This window comes from Impatiens glandulifera, chromosome 3, assembly GCF_907164915.1.
Source record: "Impatiens glandulifera chromosome 3, dImpGla2.1, whole genome shotgun sequence".
NCBI classification, from domain to species: Eukaryota; Viridiplantae; Streptophyta; class Magnoliopsida; order Ericales; family Balsaminaceae; genus Impatiens; species Impatiens glandulifera.
Genome location: NC_061864.1, coordinates 15,139,701 through 15,161,048, shown reverse-complemented (window position 1 = coordinate 15,161,048; position 21,348 = coordinate 15,139,701). Strand labels below are relative to the sequence as shown.

Here is a 21,348-nt window from a genome sequence, read left to right as displayed (position 1 = left end):
GATTAGTTTCGACGACTTCAATTTCGTACTTGACATCGTTATGCAGGATAGGTATGATGTCGCCAGGAGTCAAGCAGGCGAATCGCCTGAGTTTCTTTTCGAGAATCACCTTAGGGTTAGTAAGCTTCAGAAAATCTTCATTGAGAGGCTTCAATTTTAGGTAGATACCGTTTTCGAGATTGACGTTACGAAGGACGATTTCGTCCCCTGCTTCGATACCTAGATTTGACATCATCCATTGAGGTAACATCGCTTTGCCTTCTTCCGATGTGAATTCTATGACTCCGCAATGTGACGACCGGTTCAATTCCTCGATTACTTCACGCTCTTTGCTTTCGATTTCATCGTCTTCTTTGCTGACATTGCTGCGGTTTCTAATCTCTATGCCTTCCTCCGATTTGAATTCTTTAACCTCGCAATGTGACGACTGGTTTAATTCATCGATTACTTCGCTCTCCTTGCTTTCGATTTCATCGTCGTCTTCTTCGATGACATTGCTGCGGTTTCTAATTACCTCGTCTTCTCTGGCATTGCTGTGGTTGCTAATCTCGTCTTCTTCGCTGACATTGCTGTGATTGATAACCTCGCCGTCTTCTTCGCTGACATTGCTGTGATTGCTAAGCTCGTCTTCTTCGCTATCACTGTAACTGCTGGCATAGTCCTCTTCTTCTTCTTCGCTATCGTCGGAAGAAAGAATGTAATCGGCGTCGCTATGGGGATCAGATTGGTTGAATTTGTTAATACGGAAAAAGTAAGGAAAATCAACGTCTCGATCGATTAGACTAGAGAGAGCGGATTCAGGCAATATGATTCTATTGCCATCGTCAAGATCGGGCTTGGGTAAACAGATATAATATTCTTTGAAAAGCTTCAAAGTATTATTTGAATTGCAAGATTGCTCCATCATGAACAGAATAATTGAACTAGAAAGATGAATAATGAAATATTTATAAACATATTTCTCCTCATAATATGGTAAATATACCAATAAAAAATATATATATAATATACTGTTACTATATTTAAGTAGACAATTCGTACTTTCTCATAATTATAAAATATATATTTTTTATTTTTTATTCTAATTTAATTATTTTATTAAAAAATTATGATTCTTTTTTAATTTTGGAATAAAAATAATAATTTTAATTTATATATATATATATATTATTTATAATTATTAAAATTAATAATTATTTTATTTTATAAATTTTAATTTATATAATATTTTATTTTAATACATTTTATTTGAAATGTTTAGTAAAATATTTACTAAATAAATATCCAAATAAATAATAATAATTTAGAATTAAATATTTTGAAACAATTGTTTTATTTTATTTTGATTTTGTAAATAATATCAACAATATGCAAATATATATATATATATATATATATATTAATATTATGAACTTATTTTAAAATATATATATTACAATAGGCTTTTGAACTATTAATGAATTTTTAATTAAAATTAAAATTAAAATTTTTTATTTTTTATAAATATGATAAGATATTAAATATTTTGTTATTATATATTTAATTTTAAAGTGTCTAATATGTTTAATTTGGATATATATATATATATATGAGAGTAAAATGAATATAGATTGTAGCTTGATGTACAACTCTTTAACTAACTAGGCTAATAAGAATTTATATTTTAAATTCAATATTAAATTTGATAAATACATTACATTTTAAAAATATAAGTTCAACTTTTTAACTAAATAATATATATATATATATAATGATGTAAGTGTCTGAATTGTCGGGTCGAGAGCTATGATTAATTTGAATATATATGTGAGAGTAAATGAATATTTGAGTCGGATTGTGGGTTGACCCGCCCATTAACTTAAAACGGATAAAATAAAATTAAAAATGATATAAGTATGTTTCGAACTTGCAACCTAAGTCGAGAGATAATAAGTCGGTATCAATTAAAAGTGGTTAAAAAATATGAATCAAGTATTTGATTGACCAAAGTGTGAGATCACTGTGCTAAATGTTAAAATACATGAATCAAATATTTAATGGGAATTATGTCCATTTTATTTATAAAGTTGAAATGTGGTGTCAAATTTATTTATAAAGTTGAAATGTGGTGTCAAATTTATTTACAAAGTTGTAAAATTATATTTATGTATATAAACTTGTCAAAATGTGTCAAAAATGCCTGAAATGGACGCTAATTTGTTTTTTATGCACGTGGATATTTTTTTTTTATATATTTCTTTAACCTATTTTTTTTACATTTCCTTCTCTTTCTATTTAATATATAAAATTAAATAAATAAAATTTTCATTCTTCTCTATTTTCACCTCCCGACCTAACCCACCATCATTTTCATCCCCTCTCTTCACTAGATTCAACACTTCCAACTTTTTAAGTTTCTCAATCTCTTCTGGAACTCTTCCCCACAAAGAGTTATTGCGTAAATTGCTTCAGGAAGTTAAAACACATAAATATGAAAAAGGATATTCAATAGTAAACATGAAATCCAATAAGATATAAATTGCATATTTGGATTCTCACATAGATTTAAGGTAAGTTAGCTTTCCTAACTCAGGTGCAAGTGTTCCACGAGACAAAGATTTTTCAGATTTCTGCAGTTTTAAGTCAAACAATAAATTTACCAAAGTTTCCTAAACATAAACATAAACATAAACATAAACATAAACATAAACATAAACATAAACATAAACATAAACATAAACATAAACATAAACATAAACATAAACATAAACATAAACATAAACATAAACATAAACATAAACATAAACATAAACATAAACATAGTGGATCAACACTGCCCATTCAAAGTTACAGTCGCCTTGGCATTTTCAAGTTTGGAAAGCTATAAAAGAAAAGAAAAAATATACCGTTCTTAACTGAAGAACATATATGTTACACTGATTCTGGTCGTCGTGAGCCATGAATTTGGAGGTGCGCTTGATGTAACGATTGTAGAGTTTGTGATGAAAGAGCCTGTCGACAACCACCATTACTGATTTTTGCATCTTGTTTGAAACCACCATTCCTACCATGGGTTTCATTTCTCTCTTTCTATTACTTGTAGAATCGCAGTCGCAGAGATTCTTCAATCCTCTTCTTTCGTAGTCTATTGTAGATCGATATGAAACTCTAACCGTTTTCATATATTTTACAAATGTCTGAATCTCAATATATACTTAGATATATACCAAATGCGAGAAATACATTTCTCGTAATTAAACAGTAAAACAGACACGCGAGAGGGGTATTACATATTTTTTACATGACAAAAAGGTTTTTTTTGCCAACTTTATCAACCGTAGACTTTTTTTGGAATTATATCTCCTAAGAGGGCCATTTCATCCAATTTCCCTATTAATATTATAAATAATTATAGTATTAATTTCTATTAATACTAATTAACCTAGTTCTAATTTTAACCCCAATTTTGGATTGATAAGTTTGTAGGATTATATATTTTTTATAAAATTTTAAAAATATATTTTTCTAAGTATTTAATTTATGAATTAAAATATTTTATTTTATTTTTATTAAATTAATTTTCATATTTTTTCTTTAAAAAATCATAAAAACACGAAGCAAACCACGAAGCAAACCACGAAGCAAACCAAGAAACAAAATGGAAATAATATTTATTATCTTGCTGCAAAAGTAACTAACTCAGCCACAGTGCTCAATTCATACGCAACACTACGCTGACCGGAACTTTACCGGCGGCGTTTGATGCTCTTGGTTCTTGGACTTATAGAGTCTTGTATACATTGAGGTCGAAATTGAAGTTCACATCGAGTTGATTTTTTGTTCTTCTTGTGCATCTCACGGACAAGTGATGAAGCCAATTAGGCTACCAGAACCTCCAAACAGTCCAATCGCCAGTGCCGGCCTCCCAGACATCTTCGCAGATGGTGCTTACGGCGTGATCAGGCGAGCCGTTGTCATCGGCAACGGTTTTCCGGCTTCTGAGAATCAAAGCCTCGGATTGGTTCGCGCTCTGGGGTTTTCCGAGAAGCAAACATTGTATGTAAGTGATTTTGTTTTGTAATGTGTTTGATTATCTTGAAATGTGAGAAAAGGAAAACGCTAGTAATTTTACCTACATTTGGTTCTAAAAGGAAATTCAACTTGACTGTAGAGGTTCTGTTTGTATAAGTGTGGAGGACAACGATGACTGCACATATTTTGGAACAATTCTCAAGTTCTTTTCATGTTTAACTCGTTTTTGACCTTTTTCATGATTGATTTTATCTGCCTGCCAACAGCGAGTTACAAGGCCCAGAGGAGGTGTTAATGAATGGCTTCACTGGCTTCCAGTTTCTCTCCACAAATATATATATTACATCATCTGTAAGATATATGGTTATTCACAATTTATTTTATCAGGTAGAGGCAAGAAAATATTGTCTCTGCGAGCAGAAAATGGTAGCTGCAATGACTTATCATCCATCTTAGAAGCTGACATAAGACAGATAGTAAACATCGCTCGGAGTACCTTTGAGAAGTATGCTTTTCTTCCCCCTTGTATTTATGAAGAACATATAAAACAACCTAGGATAATTGTTTGAAGTTCATTATTCATTGGCAAACCGAAGAAAAATATTAGATTGTAGAGATGTGTTATATCATGTAGTATTATTGTCTATCACGGAAACATAAGATCGATGCTATTTATTTGAAAATAAAAGTTTAGTCTTACTCTTCCAAATGTGGAGTAACAGGGTTAGTTACCCAGTTAACCTTCCTAATAAAAGGTCTATGATACATGAAGGAAAGCTTGTTAATAGGTTGCTAACATTTACCTGCTAGAGTAAAAAATAATTATAATCTTACTAGGTAATGTTACAGCCAGAATTGAACATTAGTCTTTCTGGCATCAAAACTTAATTTTGTGAGAGCACATATTCGGCATGTTAGGTACATAATTCTGTGGCTAGTCTTATGCATTTCAAAGAGGTAGCATTAGATTTTAGTCCTCCATGAAATTTACGGATACTGTTCCTTTAGAAGTTTTCTGCAATCTTTCTCATTGTTTCTTGATTCTTAACTTGTTGAAATTAATGTAGTAGGATTTCTAGAATGACTTTTGAGTTTCTAGGATGTCTTTATCCTTGCTAGTTATGATCTTGGAGTAACTACAATATTAAGTGTTTGAAGTTATAACTACAATATTGAAGTGTTTGGAATTCTAAATGCTCATCAGAATGAACCTATATAAGTATTATTAAGCATTTTAAATGAGTGAAATATATTTCTCTTCATTATAACTTCATGCCATCCTCTTCCAGCAAACCGACCTTTAAAATTGTTTTGCATCCATTTGTAATATAGATTAGAAACTGTTTTTCTCTTTGTAGGGATGGTCCCTTATTGGTTGTTGCATCTGGAAGAGATACCTTATCTACTGCCAGTGCCATAAAGAGACTAGCATCTGAGAATGTTTTTGTTATCCAGGTTTGCAACTTAATGCACCATCTTGCTTTATTGGATATCTGGCGTTTTGGTTTGTGTTGATGATAATATTATTATTCTTTTCGAGAAAATATGATATCATGTTTACTGTCACAATTTGGGGTTCAAATGTATGTCTGCATAGTTTATCATTGAAGCAGAAAGAAGAAAATATGCTTACTTTTAGAAGTTGGGTAAACACGGTTGCATATATTACAGAACGGTTTTTCCCTTTTTTCTTTCCGAAAGAAAAAATTGTATTACGTAGAAGTGTTGCAAATTGCGACTCCATACAACATAGCGGTCTTGTGACTTCCTCTCTTCCACAAGAAGTAAGATCTTATAAAACTTCAAATATACTTTCTTAAAGCAAAAGTTGGAATGGGGGAATAGAAAACAAGTTATGTTCTATGGCCGGTATAGCTGTTGAATGCTTCTATGGGTCATACTATGAAGAGAGGAATGCGCATATCAGCTTGAAAGTACAAAAACATTTCATTGGTTTTATTTCTGCTCAAAAGTGCACTTAGATTGTTAGACATCATTTTATTTGTTAAATATTGTAGGTTATCAAAACTAGAACCTTCAGGTGCTCATGTTAGGCTTAACAAATTTTATGTTTATGAGAATGTGAGACTGAGGACCAAACTCGAATGAGTTCCATTTTATTATCAACATATACTCTTACTATATTTTTTTTTTATAATGGGACATTTTCGATTCAACTTCAGATATAAGAAATAGCTCTTCCAGAAGCATTTATTGTGAAGGATAATTGCTTTGAGTTTTACTACATCATTGTTACATACCTATCAATTGATAAAGTCCTTACTTCCTTTTGACTTAACTTGCCCTTTTTGTTTTTGAATATAAAATTCTAAGTTCTAACCATTCTATTTTCATATTTTCTTTCAGATTCAGCATCCAAGATCCTATTTGGATAGGTTTGATATGGTCATTACTCCTCATCATGACTATTATCCTTTGACTCCACAAGCACAAAAGCAAGTCCCCAAATTTCTCAAGAGGTGGATTACTCCATGTGATCCGCCTGATAGCCATGTGGTAAATTACTTGACCATGTTCAACTTTCTATAGCCAACTCGATATATAACAAGTGCTTTCCATGTCCAATTTAAGTATGTCTAGGACTAAAGGATGCATTTTTGTTCAGGTGCTCACTTTGGGAGCTCTTCATCAAATTGATTCAACTGCTCTTAGAAACTCAGCCATCACCTGGCATGATGAGTTTGCCCCCATTCCAAAACCCCTTCTTGTTGTTAATATTGGAGGACCTACAGGTTTTTTTGTTACATCTTTATCCGCTTTAGTTTGAATTGGAACTTCATGTTCCCAAATACAAAATATTTCCTAGAATAGCTTATCGTTTTCTCTTTTTGATACCTCATTACCTTAGGGTACCATTTATCTGTTGGTTCATATTTTATTGTCCTACATATAGAATTTGAGTGTACAAATGACAACTTTTACCCTTGTAAATTAATCAAATTACTTTTCTCGAAGGGTAAAATAGTCATTAAATACCTTCTCAACATTAATTCCACATTTTATAAAATCAACTTACTACTTAAATTCATATATTTTCATTTGTTTATTCAACATTTATTTTCACTAATTCAACAACTAAAATTCAGTATTTAGTATTCATCACTTAATTTTCAGTTTTACTCACCCTAATTTTGGATGTCTATTTTCCTAATGCTTCATTTTTTTCTTACCTCAATCTAGGTAGGTGTCGATACGGTGTGGACCTTGCAAAGCAGTTATGTGTCTCTTTGCACAAAGTTCTAGCCAGTTGTGGAAATGTTCGAATATCCTTCTCGCGAAGGACACCTGATAAAGTACTTTCTCCAATTCTATGATGTTGATATTCAGTACCTAAAGTTGACTGTTTGTTTTCTATTGTACAAATTCCAACATCTTCATATCAACAGATATCCAGTTTCATAGTGAAGGAGCTCAGAAATCATCCAAAAGTCTACATATGGGATGGCCAAGGTATCCTCACATAATTTTCTTTCTCACTTGGGGTATGAATATGTTGGTATATATGAAACATCTGACATTATTCATCTTATGAACCTTTTAGGCCCAAACCCACACATGGGTCATCTAGCTTGGGCGGATGCCTTTGTCATTACTGCAGATTCAGTCAGCATGCTTAGTGAAGCCTGCAGCACTGGGTACGCTTGATTATCATTTTATGAGTTGAAAAATATGCAACCTATTCTTAGATGGCTTCCAGAGGAACATAGGCCTGGCTTGATGTGGGTTATTTGAGATTAATCATTCAAATCATATATTTTATTTACTATATTCCTGCAGGAAACCTGTTTACGTGGTTGGGGCTGAACGATGTAAATGGAAGTTTGTGGAGTTCCACAAGTCTTTGCATGACCGAGGTCTAGTTCGACCTTTTACTGGTCTTGAGGATGTAAGTTAAATCTTTTTTAGATTTGTTTTCTAGCCATTAATTTGGGGGGAATTTAGATGATTTATTATTTATTAATTGTTGTTTGAATGAAAATAATCAGATGTCTGAAAGCTGGAGTTACCCTCCACTAAATGATACTGCGGATGCAGCCAAGAAGGTGCATGAAACATTGGCCAAACATGGATGGAAGATACACCCGTAAGTTTTTCTTGCACAATTTACCCTTTTTTTTAAATACGGATTGCGCAAGTGAGAAGAATACTTGTCAAAACATTGCGATTGATTCCTCTAATAGTATAATTATGTAAAAAATAAAAGGGACCATAGGTTTGTAAATGGAACATGTATATTAGGTATAATGTAAAAGAATGAGAGAGCTATTTGAAGAAATTTTCCTGAAATTTTTGATTAACTTGTAAAGATGCTAGTTTTGTATGGTTATATATACATATATAATTTGTTAATTTTAGGAAGTTAGCAAAACCATTGAATCACCACTTCAACAAAATTGTATTATTTACAGTTTCTATTTCTTGTTAATTATTTCACTCTTAATGCATATCAATATTTACTCTAGAATCTTGGTTATGTTAATATTGAAACTTCAACATCAATAATAATAATAATAATTAGGAAACATGCCAAGTCCTTTATAGAAAAGGATGATTAATGAAATGAGGATGAAATGCAAAATTAGCCCGCCTTGTCTTAATTACAAACAAGTACCAATTGTTAGGTTTGATTTGAACCATTAACCAATCATGTAATGACCTCATATTATAACCCATTATCCTAACACGATTGACAGTCGTTTTGCCGTAGCTCTGCCGGCTTTGTTATCTAAATGGTTGTCATTGTTTGGTATTGTTTTCTTTTTTGCATTTTTTGGCTTTTGACAACTCATTATGATTTGTGTTTGAATTATTTGTATAAAGTTTTTCACAATAATTTTAATATTACTTTATGTATTCATCATTTGTAATGATAAAAGTTAGAACCATATGAAATGGGCATGTGTTATGAGTTGCTCGATTTCAACCATCTAAATTTTTTTTCAATTCCCTCTTATCCATTATTTAATTAATTAATTAAAATATTATTTATTTTAAATTATTATTATATATTAATACATTTATGTTACAAAATTGTATATGATGGACAGTCGGAAAGAAAGAAATATAAGAGTTTTCAAAAAAAAAATTATGAATATGTGCGTCACAAAGGATTTATGTTACACCCTTTTCTCTCAATCCGAAAAATAGAAGTTTGTACGGTATGAGAATTTTTCGATTTTATTAGCATTTAAATTTTTTTTGTTATTTTGTTATTTATTGTTTTATTATTTTTCTTCATTTTGTACTTTTGTAACGTTTTAACTCAATCTTGCGCTTTTCTCTAATAAAAGTCGACATTTTTCAAATATATATATATATATATATATATATATATATATATATATATATTAATATATTAATATATTAATATATTAATACGTTTTAGTATTTTAAAACCCCCAAAAATCAACACCTTATAAAAAAAAAATCAAAAACCTTAATTTGAACAAATGGTTCAAAGATATGCACAAAGCTTTAGTGTGGTGAGCACATGCCAATGGTAAGCTATAATCGGTCAAGCGGCGTAGTTGACCAATTCAATTTTATTTTTTTATTGGTAATTATTGAAATAGTGTTTTCAAAAAATCATGTCCGAATTGAATCTTCAATAAATATTGATGGTCAATTAGCAACAGAATAAAATATCAATAAACGGATATGATCATTTCTCCTTAAATATTTAAAAACCAAAATTAATATATATAACAGTTAAAAATTAAAATTGAGTCAAATTTGTTAGTTTATAGAGAAAATAGATTAATTCAAATTAGAACTTTTATAATTCTAAACAAATAGGTTATCCAAGATTCTCTTAAAACTAGTTTTTCTATAATTTATTTGTCTAAATTAATTTTAATTATACAAATTAATTCGGTGAAATGAATTTTATAACATTAAAGACTGGCTTATCTAAATAAATAATTAGATTCTTAATTAATCATAAAGTCTTTATATATTTAAATAAAATTTACCCCCAACTGATTAATCATACACCACTCGCCGTCCTCTTCCATCATTATCCAATTAGGATCATTTACAAGCATTAAATAAATATTTTTGAATAACTTATCCTTATTTAAAATAGAAACAAGTAAGAAGTCAATTTAAGAAATTAATTTATTCAAGTTGTGATTGATGATGATTTCATTCTAGCTGTTGTTTATAATTAATTTATATCATTGGGAGCATTAGCTTATCATTGTAGAATCAGTAATTATTTGTACTTTTTTTTTCTTTTTTTATCTCATTTACCAAATGAAATTATGATGTTCTCCTCCACTTTACATATTTTTTTATTTGAAGCAAGATTTATGATTTGAAGTTTATTAATTATTGGTCAAGGAATTATATTTAATTCACAATTGAATATTCCTCACTAATTCATGCTCCATGATTAGATTTATCTTTTTCATCATATAATAATACAAACCGTCTCTCTCTTGTGTCTATCTATAAGACTATTTCTATCCATCCATATATCTATATATATAGTTTGTAATAACATTTCATTTCATTTCATTTCTAATAGTTAAACATTTCATTTCAATCAAACACAATCAAATAGAGAAAGATGAATTTTGATCATTCTCCGGCGACCATCTCATCCATCCATCCCGACATACTACAAGACAATATCTTGACCCGACTTGACGGGTCGGATCTCGCCTCCACCGGTTGCGCCTCTTCCAATTTGTATAATCTCTCCTGCGATGAATCTCTCTGGCGCAAATTATGTCGCCAAACATGGCCTTCCACCGCCGATCCACGTGTCCAATCTCTCATCGCCGGCTTCCCCTCCGGACACCGCTCTTTTTACTCCGATTCCTTTCCGACCCTCCGTAACCGCCCAAATACCCACCCGCCGTGCCCAAATACCGACCCGCCGCAGAGTTTAATCTCGGCCATAGATGTCTTCTACAAGGGTGAATTAATTCTGTCAAAGGTCAACGAAACTGAAACCGGACCCGAACTGAGTTGGTTCCTCTGTTCTCCATTCCGGGTCGACTTACTCGACCCGTTCGAGACGTATCAAATTCCGTCTGTGAAATTCTCCAAACAGGAAAACAAGTGTCTGACTGAACTCGGGTCGGGTCTTACTGTAAGCTGGATATTAATCGACCCGATTAATAAACGAGCGGCGAATCTTTCCACGTCCACGGCGGTGTCCGTACACCGGCACTGGCTGACGGGAGAAGTTCAGCTCCGGTTCGCGACGATTCTCACCGGCGGCGATGGTGAACCGGTGATGTGCGGCGTTGTGGTTAGCTGTGGTGGGAAAGAAGCAGGGGAAGTTTACGTTAAAGAAGTGAACTTGATGTTGGAAGACGTCGATGGAAGGACTTTATCCGGCGAGGATAGTTTGGTAATTCTTGAAAACGCCATGGAAAGGAGGGAGAAGAAGAGAATAAATTCAATGGAGGAGAAAGAAGAATACAGAGAGTATCAGAGAATGAAGAAAGAGAGGAGAGAGATTAAACAGAAGAGAGAGAAGACGGTGGACATGGTCTGTATATTCATCTGCGTTAGCCTCTTCGTCGCCGGACTGTATCTTTGGACGATGAGATAATAACGCCGGCGCCGGCGCCGGTGGTCATTGAATTAATCAATTTATTATTTCCTTTGAAAACTTATCTGTCAAATATTATAATAAATCTTGAGAAACACTTTACCATCATAATTAGTCTCTTTCTTTAATTAACTTCAATTTCAATCTAAAATAAATTATTGAGCATATCCGTTAATTATCACGATTTATTATAAACTATCCAATTAAACATATTTTTGACAAAAGTAGTAATGGAATGGGTGATTCTTTTATTAAGTTATTGTATTATAATTTTTTATTTAATTTGCATTAAAATCAATTTAGATTTAAATAGGATTATTTACTAAGAGAATCGTATTAAAAATCTCTGCTAAATGTATAAAAAAAATTATTTAGAATGAAATCTCTTCTTTTCTTTAGCAATATTTGAAATGGAAACATTTTTTAAGTTTTAATATTTTTGCGCTATTAAAATAATTATTAGAACATTAATCCTAGACACCAAAATTTTAAGTGCTCGATTATTTTAAGAGCCAATAATTAGTGGTGCAAATTTGATTATGATTAAGAATAACCATGTGCAGGACAGGGAATGTGTTTTACAATTTTCGTCTTATTTCAATTTTTTTTACTATCATCCTTAGGGTATCATCCTTAAGGGTAGAAAAAAATACCGATATTAAAGGTATATTAAAAATACCTTTTAAGGTATACCGAAAAAAATGTAAGGTATGATACCGATACTAAAATTATTAGTACGGTAAAGGTATGAGATTTTTAAAATTTTAGTATATCGAAATATACCGAAATAGTATTTATAAATATATATATATATATATAATACTTATAATGAAATAATTAAATAAATTTGATATTAATTTAATTATAAAAATATAATTTTTGAACAATATCATACTGAAATATTATTCTATATATGTCTCTTCTACCTTACCGATTAGATTAAATTTTTTTAAGTTAATATGTTTTTTAGGTATCAAAGATATAATAACGATACCGTACCGAAATTAAGGTATACTGAAATGAAGGTAAGGTAAAGATATAATTTTTTTTATACCAAAATTAAAGTATATCAAAATCAAGGTATACCGAAATCAAGGTAAGGTAAAGGTATGCATTTTTTGCATACCTGAATTTTAAGTAAGGTATAAAGTATGGATAAAACATTAATGTATACCGTACCGACCCATACCTAACCATCCCGCCCCGTTCAATATAAAATCACAGGATAATTTTGTAATATGAAAAATAATAAATATATTTGTATAATATATATTAATTGTGTTTATTAGTGTTCCTGACAGAATTAAAGCGAAATTGGGGTATAGTTAAGACAAGAGGCACAAATATCACTTCCGCTCCATCCCGATCAACTACCGGTTAAATTGAAAAAAAAAACGTCCTTACAAATCTTATCGAAAATCGCAGGACGGACTGTCATCCCTAAGTACAAGTTTGTTGTGGAAACAAAGTCTATTGTTAATAATGCATAATTAATTATAATTGATAGACAAAAAATAGGTTTGATTAATTATAATGGTAGTTAAAAGAAGACAAAAGGAAGGAAAAGGACTGGAAGAGGGAGCCAAATCAAAAAGACGAACACAACGTTTGACTTTGAATTGAGAAGCTGTCTCAGCATCCGGCAATATTATTTTTATTGTAAGCGAGAACATTCTTGTTTAATTTGGATTTCTTTTTATAAATTTTTTAAATTTAAATAGTTATTTTTTATTATTATTAATTGTTTAAAATATTAAATAATAAGATTATTTTAACTATTTCATTCAAATAACTCATTTTTATCATATTATTATTTTTTACTCCACTAAAATAGTTTAAATGACAGTGATTTCTAAGAGATTAAATATTACTAATTTTAAATTTTAAGTTTATTTTCTATCTTATTAAAATTATTATTATTATTAAAAGCCTATATTATTTCAAAATAACCCTGACATCAAACAAGTCCTTAATTTATTCTTTTTAGTAATTCTATATTATTTTAATGGAAGGTCAAATTTATACATTAAATTTATTATTTAATTTTGTAAGGCATATTAGTTTGAAATTTGATTACGATTGACCACATATTTGATTAACTTATATTATGGAAGGAGGATTTTTATTTTATGAATACGAAAATTAAAGTTGAGTTTGAAAATCAAATATTGATAATTATTTTTTTAAAACACTTATTGGTGTTAAGTATTTTATCAGCAGATTGAGTTATGTGAGAACATATTTTAAAAAATATATTTTTTTTAATTAATTAATTCTCATCAAATAAAACATGGAATTACAAATAATAAAATATGATGGACATTAAATAATACCGATTTGAAAAAAATAAAATTCTAATGGAAATCATCAGAGTCGGCCTTTGTTTTGGACTGTTCAACCCGGTAGAAAAAAAAAATAGTTTTTGATGAGATTTGAAACTATAATCAAATAAAAGTTTTTTTAAGTATTCATCTTCAACCACTAAACAACATAAATTTATGTTTAAAATTATAATAAATTTAACTAAATAACTTACCTTTTTTTAATAAATGGGCTGCTTTGGGGAATTGGCTGCCATAGTTCGAGAGTTTTTCGAGCTTACCTCACCCTAAAAATCATTCAACAATCATACAATTTTTTTTTAATGTGGCTCTAAAGATGAACTGATGTGAATTATGATAAAAGTAAGCAAGTTGAATCAATTAAGCAGTATTGAAATAATTTCTACCCAAAATTTAAAATTTTGAATAACAGTAAAATTTGTCGAAAAAAATTATGTCAAATGATAATTGGCCATCTACAAATATGGTCAAAATAGCAAGAAACTCATATAAATTATTAAAGGATACATGTAAAAGGGTCTCTAAATAAAAGATAAATTCCTATAACTCTTTATTGAAAAAATAATTCTAAATCCGATAAAATTATCTCCTTTGTAAAAGAATAAGATAAAAAAAAATGATTACAACATGATTAGAGGTATAAACAGTCGACCACTCCCAAACCACTCCCAAAGATTAAAAATATTATTTATATTAAAAAAATTCGAATCGACAAATTCGATCCGACTAAAACGAATATTGTACCGAACAAAATATAAAAAAAAGTTTTAAAGACCACGGAAAAATGACTTTTCAATTTCTATGTAGTTTTGTTTAGATTGAGAAAAAAAGAAAGCATTAATATTATTCTAAAATATAACTTAATTATATATATATATATATATATTCATATTTATTAATATAAAAAATTTAAACTTAACTCAAATTCTAATGATTTCTAAATTAGTGTTTTTATAATTAATTTTATAAAGTTTTTTAAAAAAAAATAATGCAAAATGTTTGGGTCCAAACTCTAAAACCATAATAAGAGATGATAATGTTTAAAAATATATTATTATGAAATAAAATAGTCAATACTACTTAGTAATAAGCTAATATACAAAATAATAATAATTATCAATTATGTCACTGATACTTAAAAAATGATGAATGAGAATTAATCTATTAAAATAAAATTGATTAAAAACTGATTAGTTTATATTGTTGAAAGAATAAATATTAGAAAATATATTAAAATATTGAAGTATTCATAACAGTTGTTTTTTCTTTATTTAATAAAATGATTCGTACTTTCTTTTATAAATAAAACAAAAAACTTATATTAATAGTAATCTATGTTAATAATGTTAATATTACAAGCTTAGGGTTGTATATTAAATAACACCCTTTTTTTCTTTCTAAAAACAATTTAAATATGAATTATTATAGACAAGATATTATCTAACCGTATAAATTAATTATAAAATCATGATGATCTAAATGGATATGATCCTAACAATATATCTATTTAATTATTTAGCAGAAATTCTAAATATTTTTATTCGCAAAATCCAGATTTTAGGGATTTGTTTGATCTAGAGTTATTCAATTACAAAGTGCTAATATTTAAATCTTTTATGAACAATTTAATAAAATATTAAGTTATTTAGGTAAGAAAAAAATTGTTTGATATATAATACTTCTTTAATCTAGAAAGTATTTGAATTAATAATTGACAACAAAAATTATTATTTTAAATTATCCCCATCAAACAAGGCGGGTAGTGATTGAGCATAAAAAAGATTTGCACTTTAATTATTATAACTTTTAAAATAAAGTATCAATGATTTAGGAAAATGGCGTCATCAAAATATAAATTTCTACAACGTGGCGTCATCAAACTTATCCGATTAGAATATTGAACCAGTTCAAGTTCACTGAACCGTTTATCAGTCTTATAAAATAAACTTAAAAAATATCAAGCGCATCTGGTGTAGTGGTATCATAGTACCCTCCCACGGTACTGACCGGGGTTCGATTCCCCGGATGCGCATTTATTTTTGTTTTTGTTTTTTTCATTTTTTTAATATTTAAAATAAAGGTAATAACTAATAATAATAAATAAAGATAAGGTCAAATAAAGGATATTATTTGTTTAATCCCAAACGGTGTAATCGGTCAAAGTATATCAACCCAAGCTGGCATAGCTAGCTAGACATCAATTATTCATTACAAAATATTTTATCACCATGTATGGATGGATGGAAGAAAATAGCAAAATCAACTTTTTATTCCTCTGTATTCTTTTTCCTACAAATATTTTTTTTATTAGTATAATATATAGAAAAAATGAAGAAGTTTTAAACAAGAGGCAAAATTATGCCTTACATTATATTATGATTAATATTTGGATTTGAAATCAGTGCTTATATACCTGGTAATTACTTTTTATAAAAATATAATTTGTAGGGAAAAAAGTTGAGGATTTATCTGTGGATATTACTTTTTTAGTAACCAATCAAATAACATTTTCAATTTTTTTCATTTGTTTGGAGTTCATGATGTACTTTTGTTGATTTGTCTCTCTTCATATATTATAGATAATGTTTGGAGTTCCTAATGTATATTATTATAGAGCATGATTGAATCTTGTCTCACTTTTCATATCTGCAAATCTTATAAACACAAAAGATTAAGTTTGGAATCATAGAAAACACTTGGATCTTCTGCAAAACTAAACTCACAGTTTTGATGCTCAACATTTCAATGATTAAGATTAATAGAAAACAGAGCATGGTGGTTCAGTCATCACGCGAAGAAAAGATCGAGGATCCTGAACTGATCGAGGATATCTATTTACAATGAGAGCTTTAATTTCAACACTTCATGAACCAGTGACAGAGAATTTATTATTGGCCAAGAGAAGTTGTTCACTGAGGAATTGTCAGGAACAATGAGTTTTTTTTTATAAATAACCAAACCAAGAAATGAAAGAAGGATGCACATTTCAAAAATCTGGAAATTGAAGAAGTTCGGTAATGTTTGTCTATTGGAGAAAAAACTTTGAAGATTCTAAGTTGTTTTATCTGGTGTTATTTTCTTATTAACTCATGACACCTATTATTAGGATTTGTTACATTATTTTATCATGATTTATGAAAAACCATTGTAATTGTGATATTTTGATTTGAGTTTATAATTTTCAGTGAAGTCTTTCAGTGGCATCCATGATTTTTTGTTTATCATCTTTAGACACTAAAATAAAATAAATTGAAGGATTAAATTGACAACGGGCAAAAGATATAGCCGTTGGTTGGTCCCCATGATGAATGAAATTTTGTCTTGTCGCTACCGAAGAACCATTATTAGTATTATTGATGGGCTTATGTTCCCGTTCTGAGCAACTGTGTAAATTGGTCTGCCATCATCCATCCCACTGTAAATAATTGATGCTTCTGTCGTTCATGGAACAAAAACCATACCAGGAACAAGACAGGGCCCCCCTCTTTCTTATCCATTCATTTCCCAGAATTTCTTCTTTCTTCTTCTTCTTTTCTGATCATGATTTGTTTCATTCTATAAATGGGGTAGATGTATTATTAACCCAACTCTCACACTCTTCTTTCTTATTTTCTCTTCTTCTTCTTCTGTGTTTGAATTCAAGTACAATCAATGCCTAGCCTGAAAGATGATGATGGTGATTTTGATGACAGGGATTGTAAGATCCGAAAGAGAGGTTCTTCTTCTTCCTCCTCTTCTTCTCTAGTGAGAAATTATCGCCTGAAGCGTGCCATTTTGGCGGGGAAGGGATTTCGTTCCAGATCGCCTTTGTTGTTGCAGAGCCAGAATGCAGAATTCGAAGCACCTTCGTTTGATGCAGTTGAAAAGATTCGAAACAGCCATAGCAACAGAGAGAAAAATCACAAGGTTAGGCTTTCTCTCTTCTATTCCCATAAGATTAAAAGACTGATTATTGATAAATGACGATGATGATGATACATTGCAGACTGAATCAAAAGTATATGACGGTTTGAAAAGTCAGTTAAAGGAAGTCAGAAATATGTTGATTGCATCAAAAGAGTTACTGAAATCTTTAAGCCATCGCATTTGTTGCCAAGAAAAGTTAGAACCATCCTCTCGCAACAACAAACCCATTGTTTCAGCTTTAAGATTTGAGCTTGACAGAGCCCGTGTTCAACTGGATCAGTTAATAGAGGAAGATCGATCTAAATGCATTCATCAGTTTGCTAAAGAGAAGGCAGAGGAAGAAGAGAGGATGTCGAGGGCCATGTTGAGAATGGCTGGAGAGATTGAGGTTGAGAAAAAGCTCAGGAGACAGATGGAGAGGCTGAACAAGAGTCTAGGCAAAGAATTGAATGATACTAAGGCTTGTTTGGCAAAAGCATTGGAAGATCTACAGATAGAGAAACGTGAAAAACAAGAGCTTGAAAGGAAATGTAATGATCAGAGCAGAGCTGCTGAGGTACTTGAAGGACTTACAAGAGAAGAAGAATTTGCAAGAACAGCAGCTTCTGAAGATGATGATGTCTTCAGCAATTCTGGTAGAATGGAGGACAAAGTAGATGAAATGGAAAGATATAAAATGGTGAGAGAACTTAAAGACCATATACTGTTTGGATCCAAAACTGTGTATTATTCTAAATAGAGTTCTCAAACCAATCCATCCTAGAGGCTAGATCGAGATCCAAGGAAGTTTGTTTCTTTTCTTCGTCTTTTATAAGCACCTGAAATACCCATAGTCTAGAGGGTGAAATAGTCAATAAATTCGTTTTTCCGGAGGCCTTGTTCTATATTTTTTCTTAAAACTCGCTAAGAAAAGAAGAATCTTTCATTAATATGAAGACAAACAACAACATCAACAACAATCTACACATACCCCATTGATTCGATTATCCAATTTATCTTTACAATCTTCAAACTTTGAGCTTACTAGGTAAGGGAATCACTTACCATAATGAATTATTTGTGAGATCCTTCCGGTTTACCTGATGATGTGAAATTCACCGGACTGTTTGGATGATCTTTTACAGTGAGACTGAACACTTCAGGTCTTGCATAATGCCCAACCACATCAAAATCAAACTTTGCACGCGCTATTTCACCGAGATCTGCAAGTTTTTTTCAAAATAACAAGCGGTAACTTAATGGTACTCGCACTAAACGAAAGTTCAAATTCATTATAATTTTTCCCTACCCAAATCAGCAGAGATAAGTGCCTCGCCGTCATAATTAGGGCCAGCCAGAACCGTGCCAGATGGGGAAATAATAACGCTGCCTCCAGCACAGACCACAGATTCAGGGGACAGATCTTGTTCACCGGAGAATTCATACTCTGGATGAGGCGGGTAATCTTTTCTTCGACAGAACTGGTTTGCTGACAGAACAAAGCAGCCTCCCTCAAGGGCAATATGGGTCATAGATGCTTGCCATATATCCCTCGAGTCAGCAGTAGGAGCACAATATATTTCAATACCTAAAACAACAACAAGATAGACCAATCACACAAACAATATCATCTAGATCAGGAATCAGATCAAGAAGACAAACTATATATTTATTGACAATTGCACAAACCTTTTGCATACATTGCTGTCCTAAGAAGTGGCATTCTGTTCTCCCAACAGATAGCAGCACCTATTTTCCCAACAGGGGTTTCAAAAACAGGTACTGTCGATCCATCTCCAAAACCCCAAATTATACGCTCAAGAGCAGTCGGCATGAGTTTGCGATGCTTACCAAGGAAATGACCTTGTGAATCAAAAAACAAAACCGTGCAATAAAGTGTGTATCCTTCTTTCTCAATCACACCCATTACCAAATACACCTTATACTTTCCAGCCATAGCAGCCAATCGATCCACCTCCGGACCTACAAACATAATTTCCATTTTTTCAAAGAATTTCAAAAGGGATGATGTATTAAGTTCTCTTCTCTTTCAATTTCTCACCTGGGACTGTAATGGCTGCAGCATGATACTTTCTGAAATCCTCTTTTCCCTTTGCTGTGCGATTACCAATTGTAACACCAAAGGTTGAACCTCGAGGATAACCACCCACAAAAGCTTCTGGAAACACTACTATCTGTGCCCCATATGATACTGCTTCCGCTAGTAACCTTTCAGCTTTATCTACAAAGTTTTCAATTATATACATACAATCATCAAAAACCCACATCTAAATTGTGTTTTACAGACTAAAATTTTGTGGGTAGGCAGTATAAATTAAGAAATTGACATAAGAAACATTGAAGCTTTTGACAATTAGAAGAAATTGAAAGACAGTATACCTAGTGTGGCGGGAGTGTCATAGAAGATGGTTGAAGCCTGAACAACGGTGGCTCGGACAATGGTTGAGGAAGATTGGTCGCCGGCGCCCATGTCGACCTCGGCGAAGACAGGAATCTCATCTATGGCAGCTGGAACAATTGACATCTTGCCCTGTCTTTGCTACTAGCAGAGATTGAGACTAATATTCATCCGATTTAAAGGAAAGTTCTGGAAAGTTCCAACAATCTTCTTCCAAAAAAGTATAAATTTTTCATGGCAGAGAAATATTCATCATTTGGATAAGCTGATAGAAAAAATAACGCCGTCTGTGGGAATCGAACCCACGACCACATGGTTAAAAGCCATGCGCTCTACCAGCTGTGGTTTTCATGAACTGAATGTATATTCACATTCTTTAATCTCTTAACCCTATAAGTTAAATTTGAAGAAGTCCAAATTCGCCCTCAAACTATCATTCATTGCATGTCGTAATCCTATAACATTTTTTTACTTGTCAATGTGGTCTTCATTAACTATTATTTATAATCTCTTAATATTTTCCTCTTAAAATAATTAAGTCTTTCATGATAATATTTTTGGGAGACCATTTTTTAACTTTGTCAAAAAATTATTTGAAATGTTATAAATAAAAAGGTTTATCTAGCATTAGCTAAAAATTGTTAAGAAAAATACTTTCTTCATTGTCTTTTTACATAAATAAGTTTCATTTCATCTATTTTTAATAATATTTTTTCATGTTAGATTCAAATAAAAACACTTATTATTTTTTGATAATTTTTTAAAAAAAAAATTATTGCTATTGTTACATTATATTACTTTTCAAAAAAGTTTAATGTATTATTGATATATATGATATATCCCATGGAAAGTAATGTATATATTATTTATAAAAAAGAAGTATTAATAAATGCATCTTATTTATTTATTTTTGTTGGAAATACAATTTTATTTTATAAATAATGTTAGAAGCGAATCATGGAAAAAAATAAAATTAAAAGACAGATTCGTATAACCTATAGGTAAGGTAACCAAAATAAAATTTGTGGGTAAGACTAACTATGACTTCATTAGCCTTATCCACGATAATGAAGTGTAAAACATCAATAAAAACGATGACATGT

At 30.7% G+C, this 21,348-nt stretch overlaps 4 protein-coding genes and 1 non-coding gene across 6 annotated transcripts; 4 read left to right on the top strand and 1 right to left on the bottom strand.

Annotated features, from left to right (window-relative positions):
* The first annotated feature begins 3,672 nt into the window (after positions 1-3,672).
* LOC124931980 (mitochondrial fission protein ELM1-like) lies at positions 3,673-8,324 on the top strand. The gene is made up of 10 exons (XM_047472573.1): positions 3,673-4,039; positions 4,278-4,516; positions 5,370-5,466; positions 6,379-6,528; positions 6,638-6,764; positions 7,213-7,325; positions 7,419-7,482; positions 7,574-7,667; positions 7,810-7,918; positions 8,019-8,324. Exons 1-10 carry the CDS (start codon positions 3,848-3,850, stop codon positions 8,118-8,120), a joined length of 1,287 nt encoding a protein of 428 aa, XP_047328529.1. The 5' UTR covers positions 3,673-3,847; the 3' UTR covers positions 8,121-8,324.
* Positions 8,325-10,559: 2,235 nt separating this feature from the next.
* Positions 10,560-11,608, top strand: LOC124932041 (F-box protein At2g27310-like). The gene has a single exon (XM_047472643.1). It carries the CDS (start codon positions 10,604-10,606, stop codon positions 11,597-11,599), a length of 996 nt encoding a protein of 331 aa, XP_047328599.1. The 5' UTR covers positions 10,560-10,603; the 3' UTR covers positions 11,600-11,608.
* Positions 11,609-15,902: 4,294 nt separating this feature from the next.
* On the top strand, positions 15,903-15,973 carry TRNAG-CCC. Its single transcript has one exon. It is a non-coding gene; the product is annotated as a tRNA-Gly (tRNA).
* Positions 15,974-17,388: 1,415 nt separating this feature from the next.
* LOC124931861 (trichohyalin-like) lies at positions 17,389-18,611 on the top strand. Its single transcript, XM_047472436.1, has 2 exons — positions 17,389-17,847; positions 17,927-18,611. Exons 1-2 carry the CDS (start codon positions 17,593-17,595, stop codon positions 18,584-18,586), a joined length of 915 nt encoding a protein of 304 aa, XP_047328392.1. The 5' UTR covers positions 17,389-17,592; the 3' UTR covers positions 18,587-18,611.
* Positions 18,612-18,749: 138 nt separating this feature from the next.
* LOC124929480 (bifunctional nitrilase/nitrile hydratase NIT4B) lies at positions 18,750-20,523 on the bottom strand. 2 transcript variants are annotated; one of them, XM_047469851.1, is made up of 5 exons: positions 20,227-20,523; positions 19,889-20,068; positions 19,516-19,812; positions 19,136-19,414; positions 18,750-19,049 (listed from the first exon to the last, which is right to left on the bottom strand). In XM_047469851.1, exons 1-5 carry the CDS (start codon positions 20,369-20,371, stop codon positions 18,901-18,903), a joined length of 1,050 nt encoding a protein of 349 aa, XP_047325807.1. In that variant the 5' UTR covers positions 20,372-20,523; the 3' UTR covers positions 18,750-18,900. The 2 variants fall into 2 exon arrangements, with proteins under 2 accessions (XP_047325807.1, XP_047325808.1); XM_047469852.1 differs by having other exon boundaries at positions 19,516-19,809.
* Positions 20,524-21,348: the final 825 nt, after the last annotated feature.